Below are 21,715 nucleotides of genomic sequence, written 5' to 3'. Positions count from 1 at the left end.
CCCACATGCCGCGGAGCGGCTGGGCCCGTGAGCCATGGCCGCTGAGCCTGCGCATCCGGAGCCTGTGCTCCACAACGGGAGAGGCCGCGACAGTGGGAGGCCCGCATACCATAAAAAAAAAAAAAAAAAAAAAAAAAAAAAAAATCAACCTGTTAAATCATCTGGGCTTATGGTTTCCTTGGTCAGAAGTTTTGTTTTGTTTTGTTTTTAAATTAATACAGGTTCAGTTTTTTTTAAACACATATAGGACTCTTCAGAGTTTTTATTTCATCTTCTTTCAGTTTTGTTAAATTGTGTTTTTTCATAGGAGATTTTTCATTTCATCTAAAATTTCATATTTATTGCTCTAATATTTAATAATACCATACTGCTTATTAGAAATATCTGTAGGTTTTGTAATACCCTGAATTCATGCATAATGTTAGAAATTTTTGTTTTCTATTTTTCTTCATCACTCTATTGTTGCCATCTTGCTACATTTAATTTTTTTCTTCTTTCTTTGGATTATTTGTTAACAATTCTTCTGTTACACGTATATTTGATCTTTTTACTCTGTCCCATGTCTTTTTAAAGTTTTTTTTTTTTGTCTGTATTTTCCATCACTTATCTCTTTCTGCTGTAGTTTCTTTTTTTCCCCCCACTGTCTTTTGGTTCTCTAATCCTGCTTTCTGCTGTTTCACCTACTATTTACCTCATCTATTGTGTTGTTAATAATACTTCTTTTCTCACTGTAGAATTTCTGTTTTACGAATCCCAGTTCTCTGAAGAAAATCTCTATCCTATCTGTTTTCTCCATTTCTTCTCTATTTTCTTGAATGTATTATTCATACATATTTTAAACTCTTTGATAAGTAATTTCTGAATCACACATGGGTCTGGTTCTTTTGTTTTTTCTGTTTCTTTGGTCTCATCTGTTACCATCTCTGATAATTTTGCATTGAAAGCTGTACATTGTGTTTGAAAAATTGGAAAGGCTCTGTAGGATGTTAATATTCTCCAAAGAGAGGTAAGCCTCTCCTTTCCTAGGAAGGTAGAATGGGGGGTTGATTACCTTAATCCAGTGGCTCTCAAACCTTATTATGTATTAAACTATTGGCATGTATATGTTACTAGAGAAGTAATGAAAAAAAAAAAAAAAGGTCCTGGCTTGTTGAATTAACACAGGACCTCCTGTCTCTAGATCCAGGTCCAGAATTGCCAAATGCCTCAAGGGATAACACCATTGCCTTGTGTTACCTTACCTCTCAGCATGGTTTTCCTTTCTCAGTTATTGTTTCCCTTTAATTTCTCATTGCCACAGCCCTCCAGAATGGTTTTAAACAGAACTTTTTTAAAATAGTTTTTCTGTTTGTTTGCAGCTGCGTGCCACAAGCTACACAATCACTTATAGATGCAAAAGTCAATGGTGTGTTGTTATTTTGTCAAAAGAACAAATCATGGCTTAGTTTCTTACTTTCTTTCAGGAAAAACATAAACAAGAATTGGAAGACATGAGGAAAGCTGGTCATGAAGCCCTCAGCATTATTGTGGATGAATACAAGGTAGCGGTTTGAGAGTCTGTTTTCTTTATTCTTTTAAACTTTGGCAAACTTTAGTAAAAAAAAAATTACACACATAGACATATGCTAATAAATTATAGAATTATAGTGTAGTCTTATTTTGGTATAGAATTCCTTTCAACTGATTAATAAGTGTTCATTGAAAGCATACTTAGTAGATTACAAAGGTAATGCTAGACGTTGCTCTGCATTTGAGAACTTACAGAATATTTGAGAACACAGGATTGAAGTTTGAAAACAAAATACTGTAGAATTAATTGCTAGATTATTAGCTTTTTTGGTCTTTACTCTGGTTCCACCTTTTATAGAAAAAAAATGTGATATAAATCTGAAAATTATTGTCATAGCTTTTTTTCTTAAACAAATTAAATAGATTTGGGTACATTTAAGTAATAATAAAAATTATAATAAATGTCAGTATCAGTGATATATGCAGTATTATTCTGGATAAGCTAAGCCTGCATAAGCTTAATCATTTAAAGTAAATTGAGAGTTTAATAACAAAATTTTTCCCCCCTAAATTTCATGTTAGATCATTTTTTTCCATCAAGTAATTAAGGAATACATTCTTGTGGAAATCAAATTCAAAAAATTCTCCCCAGAAGTAACCAGTGTGAATGGTGTGATGTGCATCCTTCTAGAGGCTTTTCTTTATATTTATACACACACACACACACACACACACACACATATGTATACTCATGCTGTAAAATTTTGATTTCCTTTTAGAAAAATGTTCTACTCAATCTGTTCTTTTTTTCTTGCTATATTTACTTATCAGTATATATTTTCATGTCAGTATATATAAACATCCTATTTTTGTCATTCTGTAGTATTCCACAGTGTGTATATATATATATGTGTGTGTGTGTGTGTGTAGACATATATATACACACACATATATATACACATATACAAACGTATATATGCATATACATACACATATATATATATACACACACACACACACCCCATAATTGGTTTAACTATACCCGTATAAATAGGCATTTAGTTTATTTTTTTATTGTTAATTATTACAATAAATGTTTAAAAAATCCTTCTACCATATGTGGAATATAGACATTTTTTTTATTGATTCAGCTTCATTCCTAGACATGATAGAAGTTGATTTCATTTTAATTCGCTGATAATGTCAAAAAGCTTCCTGTAACAAGTCATTTGGATAAAAGTAGAAAAAGAAGTAGATCCAGAATATAAGTGAAAAGCACTTTTTTTAAAATTCCAAGGTATTAAAATAATTGGTAGATATGTCTTGGGACACGAAAGGTCATTTTTGTGACCACACTAATATAGAAACTGGTGCCATTGTTGAGAAGGTTATTAAAAAATGGCTGGTTTTTACAGCTGTGATTTTTGGCTCTTTTTTTATAATGCTGTGAATTTTTAGTTCTACTAATACAAACCAGCTTTACAGTTGTTGAGTTGGGGAAAAGTATAGGAACTATTTTGGACCATCTTCTTTTCCTAAGGCTAAGGGTTGGAAGAATTAAAATACTGGAATTTACATAATTCTCCTGGCTTATTAAGTGATATATTCTTGGATGAATTTATATTTTACTCATTTATATTTATGAATTCTAAGTTAAATGTTTTTTTTTTAATTGGGGTATAGTTGTTTTACAATGTTGTGTTAGTTTCTACTGTATAGTGAAGTGGAGTTCCCTGTGCTATACAGCAGGCCCTCATTAGCCATCCACTTTATACATATTAGCGTATATATGTCAGTCCCAATCTCCCAATTCATCCCATCCCCCCTCTTCCTCTCCTTGGTGTCCATACGTTTGTTCTCTACATCTGTGTCTCATTTCTGCCTTGCAAACCAGTTCATCTGTACCATTTTTCTGGATTCCACAAATATGCGTTAATATAAGATGTTTGTTTTTCTGTTTCTGACTTACTTCACTCTGTATGACAGTATCTAAATGTTTTGAAAGTACTTACATTGTTGTGTTTTTCTGAAAAGCTCAGCATTTGATATTTAAATTTTTTTTGGCTCTAGCTCCACGTATTTCCTTTGCTGAAAACGTGTTTATTGTGTATTACTTTCAACACTAGCAATGAGTGAGTTTAAAAGCATATGTAACAACTTTGCAAATATATTTTGCAAATTATATTTTGAAGAAACTTAGTTGAGAGCTACTCATTTCACCTCTTCTTTGTCTCATATTATTATGTGACACTCATTTAGAAAGAGAATTTAAAAATTTCAGGCATTAGGTATTACAATTTGCTTTAAAGGATTAGGTATCAAATCATGTATCCTACAAAGTTATATTTAATTTATCATACTATACTTGTAGTCAGTTAATATGCAAACTATATAAATTCTCTTACAGTAGGGAACTTTGGTGTAAATACTTTTCATATAGCTTTCCATATTATTGAGTTTTTGCTGAGCTTCACATTTTGCACAAAGATATACAGTACTCTTAAGAGGAATACATCTGATACATTAATTATTGTGTAAAATATTACAACCAAGGTGTCTTAGAAACATACTGACAATCAACTTGATAGTAATATGGAAAAAATAAAGTAACTTAGAGAGGAAAAATAAGCAATGTTTTCTTGGTAGGTTAGAGGTCTTTATAATGTAAATGATGATGATTCATGCCCCATTATGGACCAAGAAAAGAAACAATTTTTTTCCATTCTAAATTCATGCGTGAGAAGTTCGTGTGCTAATTGTTTTATTTTGCTTCTCTTTTTTCTAAATATCTTTAAAGATATGTTTTTTAAAGCATATAAACATTTTGATGGATGTTTCATTAATCATTAGGCAACTGAAGAACAAACCAAAATACTTCTCATTAATATTGCTAATAGAAGCTTTGTGAACATTTCTTTGCATTTATTCATTCCTTAATTCAAGAAATATTATTGACTTTCTTCTTTATGTCAAGGACTATCATAGATACAGCACTGAACAAAATAAAAATTCTTGGTCCAATGGAATATATATTCTATATCCATTAACCTATGCATACCAAACATAGGAAGTAAGGAACCTAAAACCACAGCTTTCCTCAATCTTCTGGTTTTCAGGTCTCCACACCCTTGCCTCTCCTACCCATGCAGGCATTTATGCAAACATGCAGCTGGATCTGCCACCTTCCTAACACCGTTCCTGGTTGCTAGGGAATCTTACATTCTTCTGATTGTCCTGTACTAGATGTGATCAATCATTTTTTCCCCTACAAGCTGAATTGAGACATTGTTGAGCAGTATAAAAAAAGATTTCATTAGAAAAGATAGTGAAAAATGCCAAATAAATAAGATAAAATTTATTTACTTAGTAACTAAAGAAAAAAATGTAAAATGAAATTGGTTTTTTTTTTTAACATCTTTATTGGAGTATAATTGCTTTACAATGGTGTGTTAGTTTCTGCTTTAACAGAACAAAGTGAATCAGTTATACATATACATATGTTCCCATATCTCTTCCCTCTTGTGTCTCTCTCACTCCCATCCTCCCTATCCCACCCCTTTAGGTGGTCACAAACCACCTAGCTGATCTCCCTTTGCTATGCGGCTGCTTCCCACTAGCTATCTATTTTATTACGCTTGGTATTTTATATATGTCCATGCCTCTCTCTCACTTTGTCACAGCTTACCCTTCCCCCTCCCCGTATCCTGAAGTCCATGCTCTAGTAGGTCTATGTCTTTATTCCCGTCTTACCCCTAGGTACTTCATGACCTTTTTTTTCTTTTTCTTAGATTCCATATATATATGTTAGCATACGGTATTTGTTTTTCTCTTTCTGACTTACTTCACTCTGTATGACAGACTCTAGGTCCATCCACCTCACTACAAGTAACTCAATTTCGTTTCTTTTTATGGATAAGTAATATTCCATTGTATATATGTGCCACATCTTCTTTATCCATTCATCTATTGATGGACACTTAGGTAGCTTCTTTGTCCTGGCTATTGTAAATAGAGCCGCAATGAACATTTTGGTATATGACTCTTTTTGAATTATGGTTTTCTCACGATATATGCCCAGTAGTGGGATTGCTGGGTCATATAGTAGTTCTATTTTTAGTTTTTTAAGGAACCGCCACACTGTTCTCCATAGTGGCTGTACCAATTCACATTCCCACCAACAGTGCAAGAGTGTTCCCTTTTCTCCACACCCTCTCCAGCATTTATTGTTTCTAGATTTTTTGATGATGGCCATTCTGACTGGTGTGAGATGATATCTCATTGTAGTTTTGATTTGCATTTCTCTAATGATTAATGATGTTGAGCATTCTTTCATGTGTTTGTTGGCAGTCTGTATATCTTCTTTGGAGAAATGTCTATTTAGGTCTTCTGCCCATTTTTGGATTGGGTTGTTTGTTTTTTCATTATTGAGCTGCATGAGCTGCTTATAAATTTTGGAGATTAATCCTTTGTCAGTTGCTTCATTTGCAAATATTTTCTCCCATTCTGAGGGTTGTCTTTTGGTGTTGTTTATGGTTTCCTTTGCTTTGCAAAAGCTTTTAAGTTTCATTACGTCCCATTTGTTTATTTTTGTTTTTATTTCCATTTCTCTAGGAGGTGGGTCAAAAAGGATCTTGCTGTGATTTATGTCATAGAGTGTTCTGCCTACGTTTTCCTCTAAGAGTTTGATAGTTTCTGGCCTTACATGTAGGTCTTTAATCCATTTTGAGCTTATTTTTGTGTATGGTGTTTGGGAGTGATCTAATTTCATGCTTTTACATGTCCCTGTCCAGTTTCCCCAGCACCACTTATTGAAGAGGCTGTCCTTTCTCCACTGTACATTCCTGCCTCCTTTGTCAAAGATAAGGTGACCATATGTGCATGGGTTTATCTCTGGGCTCTCTATCCTTTTCCATTGATCTGTCTTTCTGTTTTTATGCCAGTACCATACTGTCTTGATTACTGTAGCTTTGTAGTATAGTCTGAAGTCAGGGAGCGTGATTCCTCCAACTCTGTTTTTCGTTCTCAAGATTGCTTTGGCTATTCGGGGTCTTTTGTGTTTCCATACAAATTGTGAAATTTTTTGTTGTAGTTCTGTGAAAAATGCCAGTGGTAGTTTGATAGGGATTGCATTGAATCTGTAGATTGCTTTGGGTAGTAGAGTTATTTTCACAATGTTGATTCTTCCAATCCAAGAACATGGTATATCTCTCCATCTATTTGTATCATCTTTAATTTCTTTCATCAGTGTCTTATAATTTTCTGCATACAGGTCTTTTGTCTCCTTAGGTAGGTTTATTCCTAGATATTTTATTCTTTTTGTTGCAGTGGTAAATGGGAGTGTTTTCTTAATTTTACTTTCAGATTTCTCATCATTAGTGTATAGGAATGCCAGAGATTTCTGTGCATTAATTTTGTATCCTGCTACTTTACCAAATTCATTAATTAGCTCTAGTAGTTTTCTGGTGGCATCTTTAGGATTCTCTATGTATAGTATCATGACATCTGCAAACAGTGACAGCTTTACTTCTTCTTTTCTGATTTGGATTCCTTTTATTTCTTTTTCTTCTCTGATTGCTGTGGCTAAAACTTCCAAAACTAAGTTGAATAAGAGTGGTGAGAGTGGGCACCCTTGTCTTGGTCCTGATCTTAGTGGAAATGGTTTCAGTTTTTCATCATTGAGGACCATGTTGGCTGTGGGTTTGTCTTATATAGCCTTTGTTATGTTGAGGAAAGTTCCCTCTATGCCTACATTCTGGAGGGTTTTTTTCATAAATTGGTGTTGAATTTTGTCGAAAGCCTTCTGTGCATCTATTGAGGTGATCATATGGTTTTTCTCGTTCAATTTGTTAATATGGTGTATCACGTTGATCGATTTGCGTATATTGAAGAATCCTTGCGTTCCTGGAATAAACCCCACTTGGTCATGTTGTATGATCCTTTTAATGTGTTGTTGGATTTTGTTTGCTAGTATTTTGTTGAGGATTTTTGCATCTAGGTTCATCAGTGATATTGGCCTGTAGTTTTCTTTCTTGTGACATTTTTGTCTGGTTTTGGTATCAGGGTGATGATGGCCTCGTAGAATGATTTTGGGAGTGTTCCTCCCTCTGCTATATTGTGGAAGAGTTTGAGAAGGATAGGTGTTAGCTCTTCTCTAAATGTTTGATAGAATTTGCCTGTGAAGTCATCTGGTCCTGGGCTTTTGTTTGTTGGAAGATTTTTAATCACAGTTTCAATTTCAGTGCTTGTGATTGGTCTGTTCATATATTCTATTTCTTCTTGGTTCAGTCTTGGCAGGTTGTACATTTCTAAGAATTTGTTCATTTCTTCCAGGTTGTCCACTTTATTAGCATAGAGTTGCTTGTAGTAATCTCTCATGAGTGTTCTCTCTTTTTTTCTTGATGAGTCTGGCTAATGGTTTATCAATTTTTTTTATCTTCACAAAGAAGATAAAGAACCAGCTTTTAGTTTCATTGATCTTTGCTATCGTTTCCTTCATTTGTTTTTCATTTATTTCTGATCTGATCTTTATGATTTCTTTCCTTCTGCTAACTTTGGCGTTTTTTTGTTCCTCTTTCTCTAATTGCTTTAGGTGCAACGTTAGGTTGTTTATTTGAGATGTTTCCTGTTTCTTAAGGTAGGATTGTACTGCTATAAACTTCTCTCTTAGAACTGCTTTTTCTGCATCCCATAGGTTTTGGGTCGTCGTGTCTCCATTGTCATTTGTTTCTAGGTATTTTTTGATTTTCTGTTTGATTTCTTCAGTGTTCACTTCATTATTAAGTAGTGTATTGTTTACCCTCCATGGGTAAACATATGTTTTTTACAGATCTTTTCCTGTAATTGATATCTAGTCTAATAACGTTGTGGTCGGAAAAGATACTTGATACAATTTCAATTTTCTTAAATTTACCAAGTCTATAGATTTGTGACCCAACATATGATCTGTCCTCAAGAATGTTCCATGAGCACCTGAGAAAAATGTGTATTCTGTTGTTTTTGGATGGAATGTCCTATAAATATCAATTAAGTCCATCTTGTTTAATGTATCATTTAAAGCTTGTGTTTCCTTACTTATTCTTATTTTGGATGATCTGTCCATTGGTGAAAGTGGGGTGTTGAAGTCCCGTACTATGATTGTGTTACTGTTGATTTCCCCTTTATGGCTGTTAGTATATGCCTCATGTGTTGAGATGCTCGTATGTTGGCTCATAAATATTTACAATTGTTATATCTTCTTCTTGGATCGATCCCTTGACCATTATGTAGTGTCCTTATTTGTCTCTTGTAATAGTCTTTATTTTAAAGTACATTTTGTCTGATATGAGAATTGCTACTCCAGCTTTCTTCTGATTTCCATTTGCATGGAATATCTTTTTCCATCCCCTCACTTTCGGTCTCTATGTGTCCCTAGGTCTAAAGTGGGTCTCTTGTAGACAGCATATATACGGGTCTTGTTTTTGTATCCATTCAGCCAGTCTGTGTCTTTTGGTGGGAGCATTTAATCCATTTGCATTTAAGGTAATTATCGATATGTATGTTCCTATTCCCATTTTCTTAATTGTTGTGGGTTTGTTATTGTAGGTCTTTTCCTTCTCTTGTGTTTCTTGCCTAGAGAAGTTCCTTTAGCATTTGTTGTATAGCTGGTTTGGTGGTGCTGAACTCTCTCAGCTTTTGCTTCTCTGTAAAGGTTTTAATTTCTCCATCAAATCTGAATGAGATCGTTGCTGGGTAGTCATCTTGGTTATAGGTTTTTCTCCTTCATCACTTTAAATATGTCCTGCCACTCCCTTCTGGCTTGCAGAGTTTCTGCTGAAAGATCAGTAGTTAACCTTATGGGCATTCCCTTGTGTGTTATTTGTTGTTTTTCCCTTGCTGCTTTTAATATATTTTCTTTGTACTTAATTTTTGATAGTTTGATTAATATGTGTCTTGGTGTGTTTCTCCTTCGATTATCCTCTATGGGACTCTCTGTGCTTCCTGGACTTGATTAACTATTTCCTTTCCCATATTAGGGAAGTTTTCAACTATAATCTCTTCAAATATTTTCTCAGTCCCTTTCTTTTTCTGTTCTTCTTCTGGGACCCCTATGATTTGAATGTTGGTGCGTTTAATGTTGTCCCAGACGTCTCTGAGACTGTCCTCAGTTCTTTTCATTCTTTTTTCTTTATTCTGCTCTGCAGTAGTTATTTCCACTATTTTATCTTCCAGGTCAGTTTTCCGTTCTTTTGCCTCAGTTATTCTGCTATTGATCCCTTCTAGAGTATTTTTAATTTCATTTATTGTGTTGTTCATCATTGCTTATTTCCGCTTTAGTTCTTGTAGTTCCTTGTTATATCTTTCTTGCATTTTCTCTATTCTATTTTCAAGATTTTGGATCATGTTTACTATCATTATTCTGAATTCTTTTTCATGTAGACTGCCTATTTCCTCTTCATTTGTTAGGGCCGGTGGGTTTTTACCTTGCTCCTTCATCTGCTGTGTGTTTTTCTGTCTTTTCATTTTGCTTATCTTACTTTGTTTGGGGTCTGCTTTTTGCAGGCTGCAGCTTCGTAGTTCCCATTGTTTTTGGTGTTCATCCCCAGTGGGTAAGGTTGCTTCAGTGGGTTGTGTAGGTTTCCTGGTGGAGGGGACTAGTGCCTGTGTTCTGGTGGTTGAGGCTGGAACTTGTCTTTCTAATGGGCAGTTCCACATCTGGTGGTGTGTTCTGCAGTGTCTGTGGCCTTATTATGATTTTAGGCAGCCTCTCTGCTAATGGATGAGGCTGTGTTCCTGTCTTGCTAGTTGTTTGGCATAGGGTGTCCAGCACTGTAGCTTGCTGGCCGTTGAGTGGAGCTGGGTCTTGGTGTTGAGATGGAGATCTCTGGGAGATTTTCGCCATTTGATATTATGTGGAGCTGGGAGGTCTCTTGTGGACCATTGTTCTGAAGTTGGCTCTCCCACCTCAGAGGCACAGCCCTGACGCCTGGCTGCAGCACCAAGAGCCTGTCCTCCTCATGGCTCAGAATAAAAGGGAGAAAACATAGAAAGAAACAAAGAGGATAAAATAAAATTAAGTAAGATAAAATAAATTAAAGTTATTTAAATAAAAAATAAAACATAATTATTAAGTAAAAAATTTTAAAAATTAAAAATAAAGGACAGATAGAACACTAGGACAAGCGGTGAAAGCGAAGCTATACAGACAAATCTCACACAGAAGCGTACACATACACACTCACAAATAGAGGAAAAGGGGAAAAAAATAATCTGTGTTGCTCCCAAAGTCCACCTCCTCAATTTGGGATGATTCATAGTGTATTCAGCTATTACACAGATGCAGCGTACATGAAGTTGATTGTGGAGCTTTAATCCGCTGCTTCTGAGGCTGCTGGGAGAGATTTCCCTTTCTCTTCTCTCTTCTCACAGCTCCTGGGGTTCAGCTTTGGATTTGGCCCCGCCTGTGCCTGTAGGTCGCCTGAGGGCATCTGTTCTTCGCTCAGACAGGACGGGCTTAAAGGAGCAGCTGACTGGGGGCTGTGGCTCACTCAGGCTGGGGGGAGGGAGGGGTACGGATGTGGGGTGAGCCTGCGGCGGCAGAGGCCGGCGTGACATGACGTTGCACCAGCCTGAGGTGCGCCATGCATTCTCCCGGGGAAATTGTCTGTGGATCACGCGACCCTGGCAGTGGCAGGCTGTACAGGCTCCCTGGAGGGGACATGTGGAGAGTGACCTGTGCTTGCACACAGGCTTCTTGGTGGGAGCAGCAGTAGCCTTAGCATCTCATGCCCGTCTCTGCTGTCCACGCTGAAAGCCACGGCTTGTGCCTGTCTCTGGAGCTTCTTTAAGCAGTGCTCTGAATCCCCTCTCCTCACACACCAGGAAACAAAGAGGCAAGAAAAAGTCTCTTGTCTCTTCGGCAGCTCCAGACTTTTCCCGGACTCCCTCCCGGCTAGCCGTGTCACAGTAACCCCCTTCAGGCTGTGTTCTCTCAGCCAACCCCAGTCCTCTCTGTGTCCAACTGAACCCCGAGCCTCAGCTCCCAGCCCCCGCCTGCCCCGTCGGGTGAGCAGACAAGCCTCTTGGGCTGGTGAGTGCTGGTCAACACTGATCCTCTGTGCGGGCATCTCTCCGCTTTGCCCTCCGCACCCCTTTTGCTGCACTCTCCTCTGTGGCTCTGAAGCTTCCCCCCTCTGCCACCCACAGTCTCTGCCCGTGAAGGGGCTTCCTAGTGTTTGGAAACCTTTCCTCTTTCACAGTTCCCTCCCACTGGCGCAGGTCCTGTCCCTATTCTATTGTGTCTGTTTTTCTTTTTTCTTTTGCCCTACCCAGGTACGTGGGGAGTTTCTTGCCTTTTGGGAGGTCTGAAGTCTTCTGCCAGTGTTCAGTGGGTGTTTTGTAGGAGCAGATCCATGTGTAGATGTATTTCTAATGTATCTGTGGGGAGGAAGGTGATCTCCACGTCTTACTCTTCTGCCATCTTATCAAATCTCCCCCGAAATTTATATAAAGTAAAACAAAAATGAGAAAAACTAAAAAATAAAGCATAGGAAGATGCATTATTTTTGCTTTAACCTCTGTCTTGCGGAAATATGGAGTAGACATTTTTTCTTCTGTTCTTTTTAGTAAGTATAGCTAAAAAAAAAAAAACCCTGGACATTATATATAAAAAAGACATAAGACTCTGAGAGTTAGACAGAAGAAGGCAGACTGGCTAGGGACCCTGAATCCAAGTAACTACATAATGCTGGGTTCCCTAGGCTTTCTTTTTGCCTCATTTGCCACAGACAAGGTGCTGGAGAAGTGAGCAACCCAGAAATAGCAAATGGGCACAGACAACAGACCACAAGAAAAGCCTGGGCTCTCTATCCAAAAGACCAGGAAAGCTTTCACCTAGCAAGGTAGAAACTATTAGGTAATAACCCTTCTAATCCCGCCAAATATCAGAGAGCAAACTATAGTCCCACCCCAAGCCCTGCCAAGAAAGGCTGGTTAAGGGAGCCTGGACTTCACATTTACCGATCTATAATGAGGTACCCTTCCTCTTCCCCACTGGGGCAGAGTCATAGAAGGTGGAGTGGGGAATCAGGATGTTCAGTCCCACTGGGAAGTAAGTCCCCTCTCCACTGAGTGTCAGGGTAGGCTGTGTAGGATGCCTAGATTTCCTCCCCACTGTTATGGTAATGAGACACTTCTCCCCCCGCCCCTCCCCAGCCCCCTGCAAGGTATCAATGGATGTTTAATGGAGAGTCAGGACTTTCCTTACTGCTCAGTGCTACTAGGGTTATCCCCTGCAGTGTCATTGGAGGTCATTTGGGATCAATAACATGGCGCCTTTACCCCTCCCAGTCAGAGTGAAGACCTGGTGGGAAGTTGAACTCCCAACTGTGTTCAGCAATAATGGATCCTTATTTCCCCAGCCCTGACTGTCAGCAGAGGATGAGTCAGGAACCTGGACTTCTACTGCACCTGACTGTTCTCCTCTTTCCCTGCTGGATTAGTGTTATGTCAAAGGAAGTCTGCTAAAACAAGATTTAAAGTGTCCAGGTTTCAATTGAAAATCACTACCCATACCAAGAACAAAGAAAATCTCATCTTAAGTGGAAAAAGACAATGAGGGCTTCCCTGGTGGCACAGTGGTTGAAAGTCCGCCTGCCGATGCAGGGGACACGGGTTCGTGCCCCGGTCTGGGAAGATCCCACATGCCGCGGAGCGGCTAGGCCCGTGAGCCATGGCTGCTGAGTCTGCACGTCCGGAGCCTGTGCTCTGCAACGGGAGAGGCCACAACAGTGAGAGGCCCGTGTACCGCAAAAAAAAAAAAAAAAAAAAAAAAAAAAAGACAATGAACAGAAGCGAACACAGACCTGCCACCAATGTTAGAATTATCTGACAAGCATTATAAAGCATTCATCCTAAAAATGCTTTAACAAGCAAATATGAACACACTTGAAACAAATGAAAAATTAGAAAACCTCAGCAAAGGAACACAAAGTTTTAGCAAAGTAATGAAGAACCAATAATAACTTGAGAACTAAAAAATAGAGTAACCAAAATAAAAAAAACTCAGTGTATGACCTCAATAGAATAATGGAGAAACAGAGGAAAGAATCAGTGAACTTGAAGATAGAGCAGTAGAAATCACCCAGTTTAAGCAATATAGAGAAAATAGATTGAAAACAAACAAATAGGGATTTAGGGGCCTATGGAATTATAACAAAATACCTAAAATTCATGTCATCAGAGTCCTGGAAAGAGAGGAGAAAGAGGATAGAGCTGAAAAAAAAATTCAATGAAATAGTGGCTGAAAACCTACCACATTTGACAAGAGAAATACAGCTGCATATTCAAGGAGCTGAATAAACTCTAAACATGATACCTTATGCCCCCTGAAAAGAAGCCCACTCCAAGACCCACTGTGATGGTTAATTTTATGTGTCAGCTTAGCTGGGCCACAGTGCCCAGGTTTTTGGTCAAGACATTATCCTGGATGTTTTTGTGAGGGTGTGTTTTGGATAATAACATTTAAATTTGTGGACTTTGAATAAAGCAGATTTCCCTCAATGATGTGGGTGGATCTCATTTAATCAGTAGAAGGTTATACTAGAACAAAGACTGACCTTCCCTGAGCAAGAAAGTATTCTGGTAGCATATAGCCTTTAGCCTTGAACTGCATACAGCACTGACCCTTCCTTGGGTCTCCAGTCTGCCAGCCTACCTTAACAGATACTGAATTTGCCAGCTTTCATAATTGTGTGAGCCAATTCCTGAAAATAAGTCCCTCTCTCTCTCTGCATATACATATATCCTGTTGATTCCATTTCTCTGGAGGCCCTGGTTAATGTAATATATATCATAGTCAAACTTCTGAAAACTAAAGACAAAGAAGTTTTAAAAGCAGCCAGATAAGGATGACATTTTACTGCAAGAGAGAAACTGTTAGGCTGACCTTGGATTTTTCATCAGAAACCATGGAGGCCAGAAGGAAACGGAACAAGTGCTGAAGGAAAATAGCTGTCAATCCAGATTTCTATATCCAGAGTAAAGGTACTTATGGAATGAAAGGAGGAAATCAAGATGTTCTTAGATGAAAGAAAATTAAGAGAATTTTGCCATAGAAAACCCACCCTAAAAGAATTGCTAAGGAGGTTTTCTAAACAAAATGAAATGATAAAGGAAGAGATTTTGGAACATTGGAAAAGAACAAAGGGGAGTAAAAATATGGGTAAATAAAATAGACTTTCTCTTTTTACATTTTATAAATTATGTTTGCCTGTTAAATCAAAAATTTTAACATTGACTGATATGGTTCTAATGTATGTAAAGGAAAATTTTAAGAGAATTGTATCATAAAGGAGAATAAAGGACATAAAAAGAAGTAGAGTTTCTACACTTGAAGTGGTGAAATACCAACACCAGTAGTTATGTGATTTTTTTAAAATATGAATTTTCTAAATATATTTACTACTACTTCTGCAATCTTTCACATGATAAGGCTTAGGGATTTTTTTTTATTAAACAGAATTTGATCGCAAGACCCCAAGGGCTTGAGGCTAGTTTATTTTTTACATATGTATTTCAGAAACTATAATCAGTTTAATGTGTAATAGTGAAGTCTTTTTTCCATGTCACTGTGATTTCCAAGAACCTGAAGTATTAATCTGATAATGATCACTACAAAGGAATGTTTATTTTTTATATATTTTGATTTAAAGTAGGCTAGTGATACTGTCTTATTTTAATATTTTATAATCTTTATTTTTAACAGCTTTATTGAGATATAATTCACATACTATAAAACTCCCCTCTTTAAAGTGGATAATTCAGTAGTTTTTAGTATGTTCATGGAATTGTACAACCATCACCACAATCTAATTTTAGAGCATTTTCATCACCCCTGCATGAAACCTTGTACCAATTAAGCAATCAGTCTTCACTCCCCTCCAGCTACCCTGTCCCCTAGCCCTTGGTTACCACTAATCTGCATTATGTCACTATAGACTTGCATCTTCTAGACATTTCCTATAAGTAGAATTACAAAATTTGTGGGCTAATATGGCTGTCTTCTTTTACTTAACATAATGTTTTTAGAATTCATTCATGTTACTACATATGGTAGTACTTCATTTCTTTTTTATTGTTAAATAGTACTCCATTGTATGGATATACCATGTTTTTTTTTAACCTTTTATCAGTTGATGGACATTTGGATTGTTTTTACTTTTTGGCTGTTATGAATAATGCTGTGTGATTGTATGTTTTCATTTCTCCTGGGTATATACTTAGGGTCGAAATTACTGGTTCATTTCACTTTTCTACATTTAACATTCTGAGAACTACAAGAATGTTTCTAGCTACACCATTTTATATTCCAGCCAGCAGTGATGGAGGGTTCCAGTTTCTCTATATCCTCAGGAACACTGTTACTTTCCATTAAAAAACAATTAGCCTTCCTAATGGGTTGGCATTTATTTCTTTGGTTCATTTTGATTTAATTATTGTAAATGATGTGAGGAAGGGATACAGTTTCATTTTTTTTCCATGTAAATATCCAGTTGTTCCCAGCATCGTTTGTTGAAAAGACTGTTCTTTCCTCATTGAATTGTCTTGGAACCCTTATCAAAAATCAGTTATCCATATATGTGAGGATTTATTTCTAGACTCTTAATTCCTTTCCATTGAACTATATGTCTATCCTCATGCCAGTACCATACTTGATTACTGTAGCTTTATGGTATGTTTTTGATATCAGGAAGTGTGCATTGTCCAAGTCTGTTCTTTTTCAAAATTGTTTTGACTATTCTAGGCCACTTTCATTTTCATATTAATTTTAGGCTCAGTATGTGAATTTTTAAAAAAAATCCAATTAGGATTTTGATTGTGTTTGCATTGAATATGTAGACCAACTTAGAGAGTATTGCCATTTTAACTGTATTAAGTTTTCTGACCCCTAGTTATGAAATGTCTTTATATTTATTTTCTTTAATTTCTTTCAACAATGTTTTATAGTTTTCAATATTCCTTTTATTCTTTTTTATGATATTCTAAATTGAATTGTTTTCCTTAATTTCATGTTCAGATTGTTCTTTGCTACCATATAATAATACATTTGAATTTTGCATGTTTGGACACTTTTTATTTCTTTTTCTTACCTAATTTTTCCAGGTAGATCTCCAATACAATTTTAATAAGAGCTGCAAAAATATACACAATAGGGATTAACCATTAAGTATGATGTTATCAGTGAGATTTTTATAGATGGCCTTTATTAGGTTGAGGAAGTTTCATTTTTATTTCTAGTTTGAATTTTTTTCTAAGCATGAAAGGTTGTAAGATATTGTCCAATGCTACTTCTCTGTTGAAAATTATTATTTTTTCTTTATGAATGTGATGTGTTCCCTTTGATTTTTGGATGTCAAATTAATCTTGAGTACCTGGAATAATCTCACTTGATTATGGCATAATTCTTTTTATGTGTTGAATAAATCAGTTTGATAATATTTTGTTGAGTATTTTAACATTTATATTCATTAATGATATTGGTCTGTAGTTTATTTGGTGTCTTTATCTGGCTTTGCTATCCATATACTTGCCTCATAGAATGAGTTAGGGTGTGTTCCCTTCTCTTATTTTTTGGGAGAGTTTGTGAAGGAGTGGTATTAATTCTTCTTTAAGAATTTTGTAGAATTTACCACTGAAACCATATGGTACTGGACTTTTCTTTGTGAGAGATTTTTTAAATTAATTCAATCTCTTGTTATTGATCTCTTCAGATTTTTAAATTTTTTTCCTGAGTTACTTTGGTAATTTCACCGTTCTAGGGATTTACCTCTTTTTAATTTAAGTGATCTATTTTGGGGGGATATATTTGTTTATAGTATTCCCTTAATTCTTTTTATTTTTGTAAGGTAAGTACTGATGTTTTCTCTTTCATTCCTGATTTTGTACCTTGAGTCTTTCCTCTATTTTAATTAGTCAGTCTATCTAAAAGTTTGCTCATTTTGTTGGTGTTTTCAAAGGATTAACTACTGGTTTTGTTCATTTTCTCTCTTATTTTTCTATTCTATAATTTATTAATTTGTACTCTAACCTTTATTTTGCCTGATCGTTTGTTTGCTTTTTGCTTTAGTTTGTTATTTTTCTAGTTTTTTAATATGGATAACTAGGTTATTGATTTGATGGGTTTTTTTCTTCTTTACTATAGGCATTTATACTTAAAAATTTCCCTCTGAATCCTAGCTTATTTAATCCCATAAGTTTTATGTTGTATTTTTATTTTCATTCATATAAAAGCATTTTATTATTTCTTCTTTGACTCATTGGTTCTTTAGAAGTTTGTTAATTTCCACATGTCTGCAAATTTACTAAATTTCTGGCTGTTATTAATTTCAAATTTAATTCCATCATAGTCAGAGAACTTCTTTTTGGTGATTTCGATTGGGGTGAAGTGTTCTTTAGATATCTATAGGTGCATGTAGAGACATTTCTATGTCTATAGATGTGTACTGCTTTATAGTATTGTTTAAGTCTTCTATATGCTGTTGATAATCTTTCTCGTTTTTCTACCCTTTATTGAAATGGGGGTATTGAATTATCCAAGTATTATTTTTGAATTGTTTGTTGTTCTTTCAATTTCTGTTTCATGTATTTTGTGGATAGTATGTTAGGTACGTAGTATATGTTTTGAATTGTTATGTCTTTCTAATTATTGACCCTCTTAGAAGATGGCTGTTTTTGTCTCTAGTAATATTTTTTGGTCTAAAGTCTATGTTTTCCTGATATTAATGTAGCCGCTGTAGCTCTATTATGGTTTCTGTTTGCATGGTATATCTTTCCCCATCCTTTTACTTTGAACCCATTGTGTCTTTGACTCTAAACTTTGTCTTTTGTACATTTACAATTATATACATTTTTTAAATGTAATTGCTGTTTAAATCAATTACAAAAATAAAGGAAAAGACATATTCAATTATTTTGTTTTTTAAATTACCTATATAATTACCTTTACTGGCACAATTTGTTTCTTCATGTGGATTGAATTATTTTATGATTTCACTTGCTTTAACCTGAAGAACTTGCTTTAATATTTATTGTAAGTTTTGTCTGCTAACAATAAATTTCTTTATCTGGAAATATCTTTAATTCACTTTCAATTTTTAAAGACAGTTTTCTATCTTAAAAGTTTTTTGTTGTTGTTATTGGATATAAGATTCTTGGTAGACAGAGTTTTGTATTTAATTTTAGTACTTTGAAAATATCTTCCCATTGCCTTTCTTCTTCACTGTTTCTGATAAGAAGTAAGCTGTTAAACTTTATGAGGGTGTGGTGAGTCATTTTTCTACTGTTTTAAAAATTGTCTCTGTTTTTGGCTTTCAGCATTTTGACAATGGTATATCTGGGTGTGTATCCCTTTTAGTTTGTTCTATGTGGAAGTCATTGAACTTCTTACATGTGTAAATTGTTTTTCATCACTTTGGGGAAGTATTCAGCCATTATTTCATTCAAATATTTTTTCCCTCCTTTCTCTTTATTCTCTCTTTGTGTTGCTTCCACTTATGTACACATGTTGTTCTGCTCAATTGTGTCTCACATTTTTCTAAGCCTCTAATTCATTTTTCTTCATTATTTAAACTCTCTTCTTCAGATTTCATAGATTTTATTGATATTTCTTCAAATTTATTGATTCTTTCTTCTCCCAGCTCAAACCTACTTTTAGAACCTATGGAATTTTAAATTTTTGTCATTTTACTTTTCCACTCCAGAATTTCTTTTTGTTTCTCTTTTTATAATTTCTATCTCTTTATCAATATTGCATATTTTATGAGATCTTATAATATTTTTCTTTAATTGTTTAAGCATGGTTTTCTTTAGTTTTTTGAACATTTTTATAATTGGTACTTTGAAGTCTTTTTCTGCTAAGTCTAACATCTGGGCCCCTTCAAAGGCAGTTTCCATTGACTCCTGTTTTCCCTGTGTACAGGACACAATTTCCTATTTCTTTTTATGTCTAGGAATTTTTTTTTTATCTATACATTGCAGATAATGTAGCAACTTTGTGTCCCAAACCCCCAGGAGACTTGTTGTTTTGTTTGTTGTTTAAGTGAAGTCTGTTTCTCTTGAATTTTGCAGCCTGTGATTTTGCTGTAAGAGCAAAATGGACATGAACACACTCTGGCTACCAGAAATGACTATTTTAAAGCCATGCTGTTTTTGACCGTCTCTTTCCCTGATCTCCCTTTTGCAATTCTGACTTGTCTATATTTTAACATATCTAGTTGTCAGTTTCTATTACTATGTAGCTGATTTTTTGTTGTTGTTTTGACAGTGCCCTAGGGTATCCATTGATCCACAGTTTAATCCCATCCTCCTTGGCAGGGGCAATTTGTGTGTCAATTTTTGAGTCTCTCTGTAACCCTTTCCTATCATAGAACCTCTGCACTGTGCACAGACACTGGAAGAGTAGAATGGTTAATCTGATCGTCATTGTTTTCCTCATCCAGATTCTCCTCTTGGAGCTGGAGCTATGTGTGAGGGGAAGGAGGGTAGGTACTAATCTTCCACATGGCTGCTGCCATTGCTCAGACAGATCTTTGACAATATACAGTTCACATGGATGGGATCATCCAGTGTTTATAGTGATAGAATATATCTGGACTAGTTCTTCTGCTTCAGGAATCTAGGAGAGCTTGGAATTGGGGCTTAACTTCTGAGCCCAACTAAGCAGTTCTCCTGCAGTATAGAGCTTTGCAGGAAAGGAGAATTGCATTCATTACTAGCTGTGCTATCCACGTGATATAAGCCTTGGAGCTGTGAAAGATCTGCTAATGTTCACCAGCTGCCAAAACTACCAGGAATGGTACTTTACAGTAATAGGTTGGGAGAGATGGGAACTGTCCCTTGGCTGCTGAGCTTGCTGAAACAGTTCTGCAAGGCTGAGCTCTGGGTGGATGGGCGAAGTCCCTAGGTTGAGTATCATAGTCTCCCATTGTTCTTACCATGTTCCTATACATTGTGTTGAGTAAATGCTGCTCAATTTGTTTTAAATCCTTTGATAAATGTCCAGAAACTTTGAATGATTGTTTTTGCTAATTTGACCTACTTAAAAGATAGCTCTCTGGGGTAGAGGTTTCTCTGAGCCCCAGCATCACTATTCCAGAAGTAACCCCCTTTATTTCTTTTAATCCATATTAAAATAGTGGTTACTCCATTACATATCTTCTTTGTTTAAAAAATGATTATCCTGGGATCAGTGAATATTCGGGAGTTGTGACACTCTTTATTATCACTGTATTGACAAGACTTAAAGTTTTCTTTACACTATCTTGTCTTATAAGAGTACCTCAGTCCTTGAATCATTGATGATTTCTTTTTCTAATGCTTTTCTAAAATGTGGACTCTTCTTTTGCAAGAGTAAATTCTGATACTGTACCTCTTAGTGAATTTTAGAATATGTTTTGGGTCTTTTTTTCAGCAAATTACCATGTCTTCAATTATTAATTTAAACCTTAATAAACTAAATGCCAATCTTCACATTGGTAATTGGATTTTTTAAAAGCTTTATAAAGTTCCAGTACCTTTTGGTTAGCATATCTTGTGAGCCAAACATCATTCAAATGAAATAGCATATTTTAAAGCTCCTGAATAATGTGATCAGTAGTTTCTGATTTAAAAAATAGGAATACTCTATATTATGATTTAAACTTTTCACAGAGAATTGAAAACATTCTGATTCACCTGGAATTAGTCTGTATTTAAGGGATTAGCTGCCCTCATCAAATTGGAATTCAGTTCTTTTAGTAATTCTTTATTCATACAACTTCAAATCATCCGCTGCAGAAACTGGGCAAAGAAAATCTGCAACCCAACCCCATATGTAAACAACTTTAAAATCCAAAGTTATTTTGTACTATTATTATGTATTATGTACTAATATCCTTATCTTTTTCTACTTTTAATAATGGTATATACTAATTTATATATTTTTATTCTATAAATTCTTTGAAGGAGTATTGTATCTCTGCAAAAATTTCTACTTGGGCCTGCTAGGAACTTCTATTAGTAGAGCTGATTGATTATTTTGAAGTCAGACAGACCTGGATCTAAGCTCCAACTCTGGTACTTACTAACAGTGTTACCTTGGGCAGTTTCTTATATATAAATTTTAATTTCCCCTTGAATAAATGAGGGAATAACCATAGAACCTATTCTTAGGAGTATTGTGAGGACCCAGTGA

General features: G+C 35.6%; 1 protein-coding gene across 1 annotated transcript in view; it reads left to right on the top strand.

Moving 5' to 3' along the window:
- CCDC91 (coiled-coil domain containing 91) overlaps positions 1-21,715 on the top strand; it is a 312,709-nt gene that overhangs the window by 126,140 nt on the left and 164,854 nt on the right. The window contains exon 7 of the mRNA XM_079714620.1: positions 1,464-1,541. Within this exon, the coding sequence (XP_079570746.1) occupies positions 1,464-1,541 (78 nt within the window). The remainder of the gene's footprint in view (positions 1-1,463; positions 1,542-21,715) is intronic.

The sequence above is a fragment of the Hyperoodon ampullatus genome, assembly GCF_949752795.1.
Source record: "Hyperoodon ampullatus genome assembly, chromosome: 11".
Lineage (NCBI taxonomy): Eukaryota > Metazoa > Chordata > Mammalia > Artiodactyla > Ziphiidae > Hyperoodon > Hyperoodon ampullatus.
The sequence above is the reverse complement of the archived record's forward strand: the minus strand, read 5'-3'. Positions and strand labels throughout refer to the sequence as shown.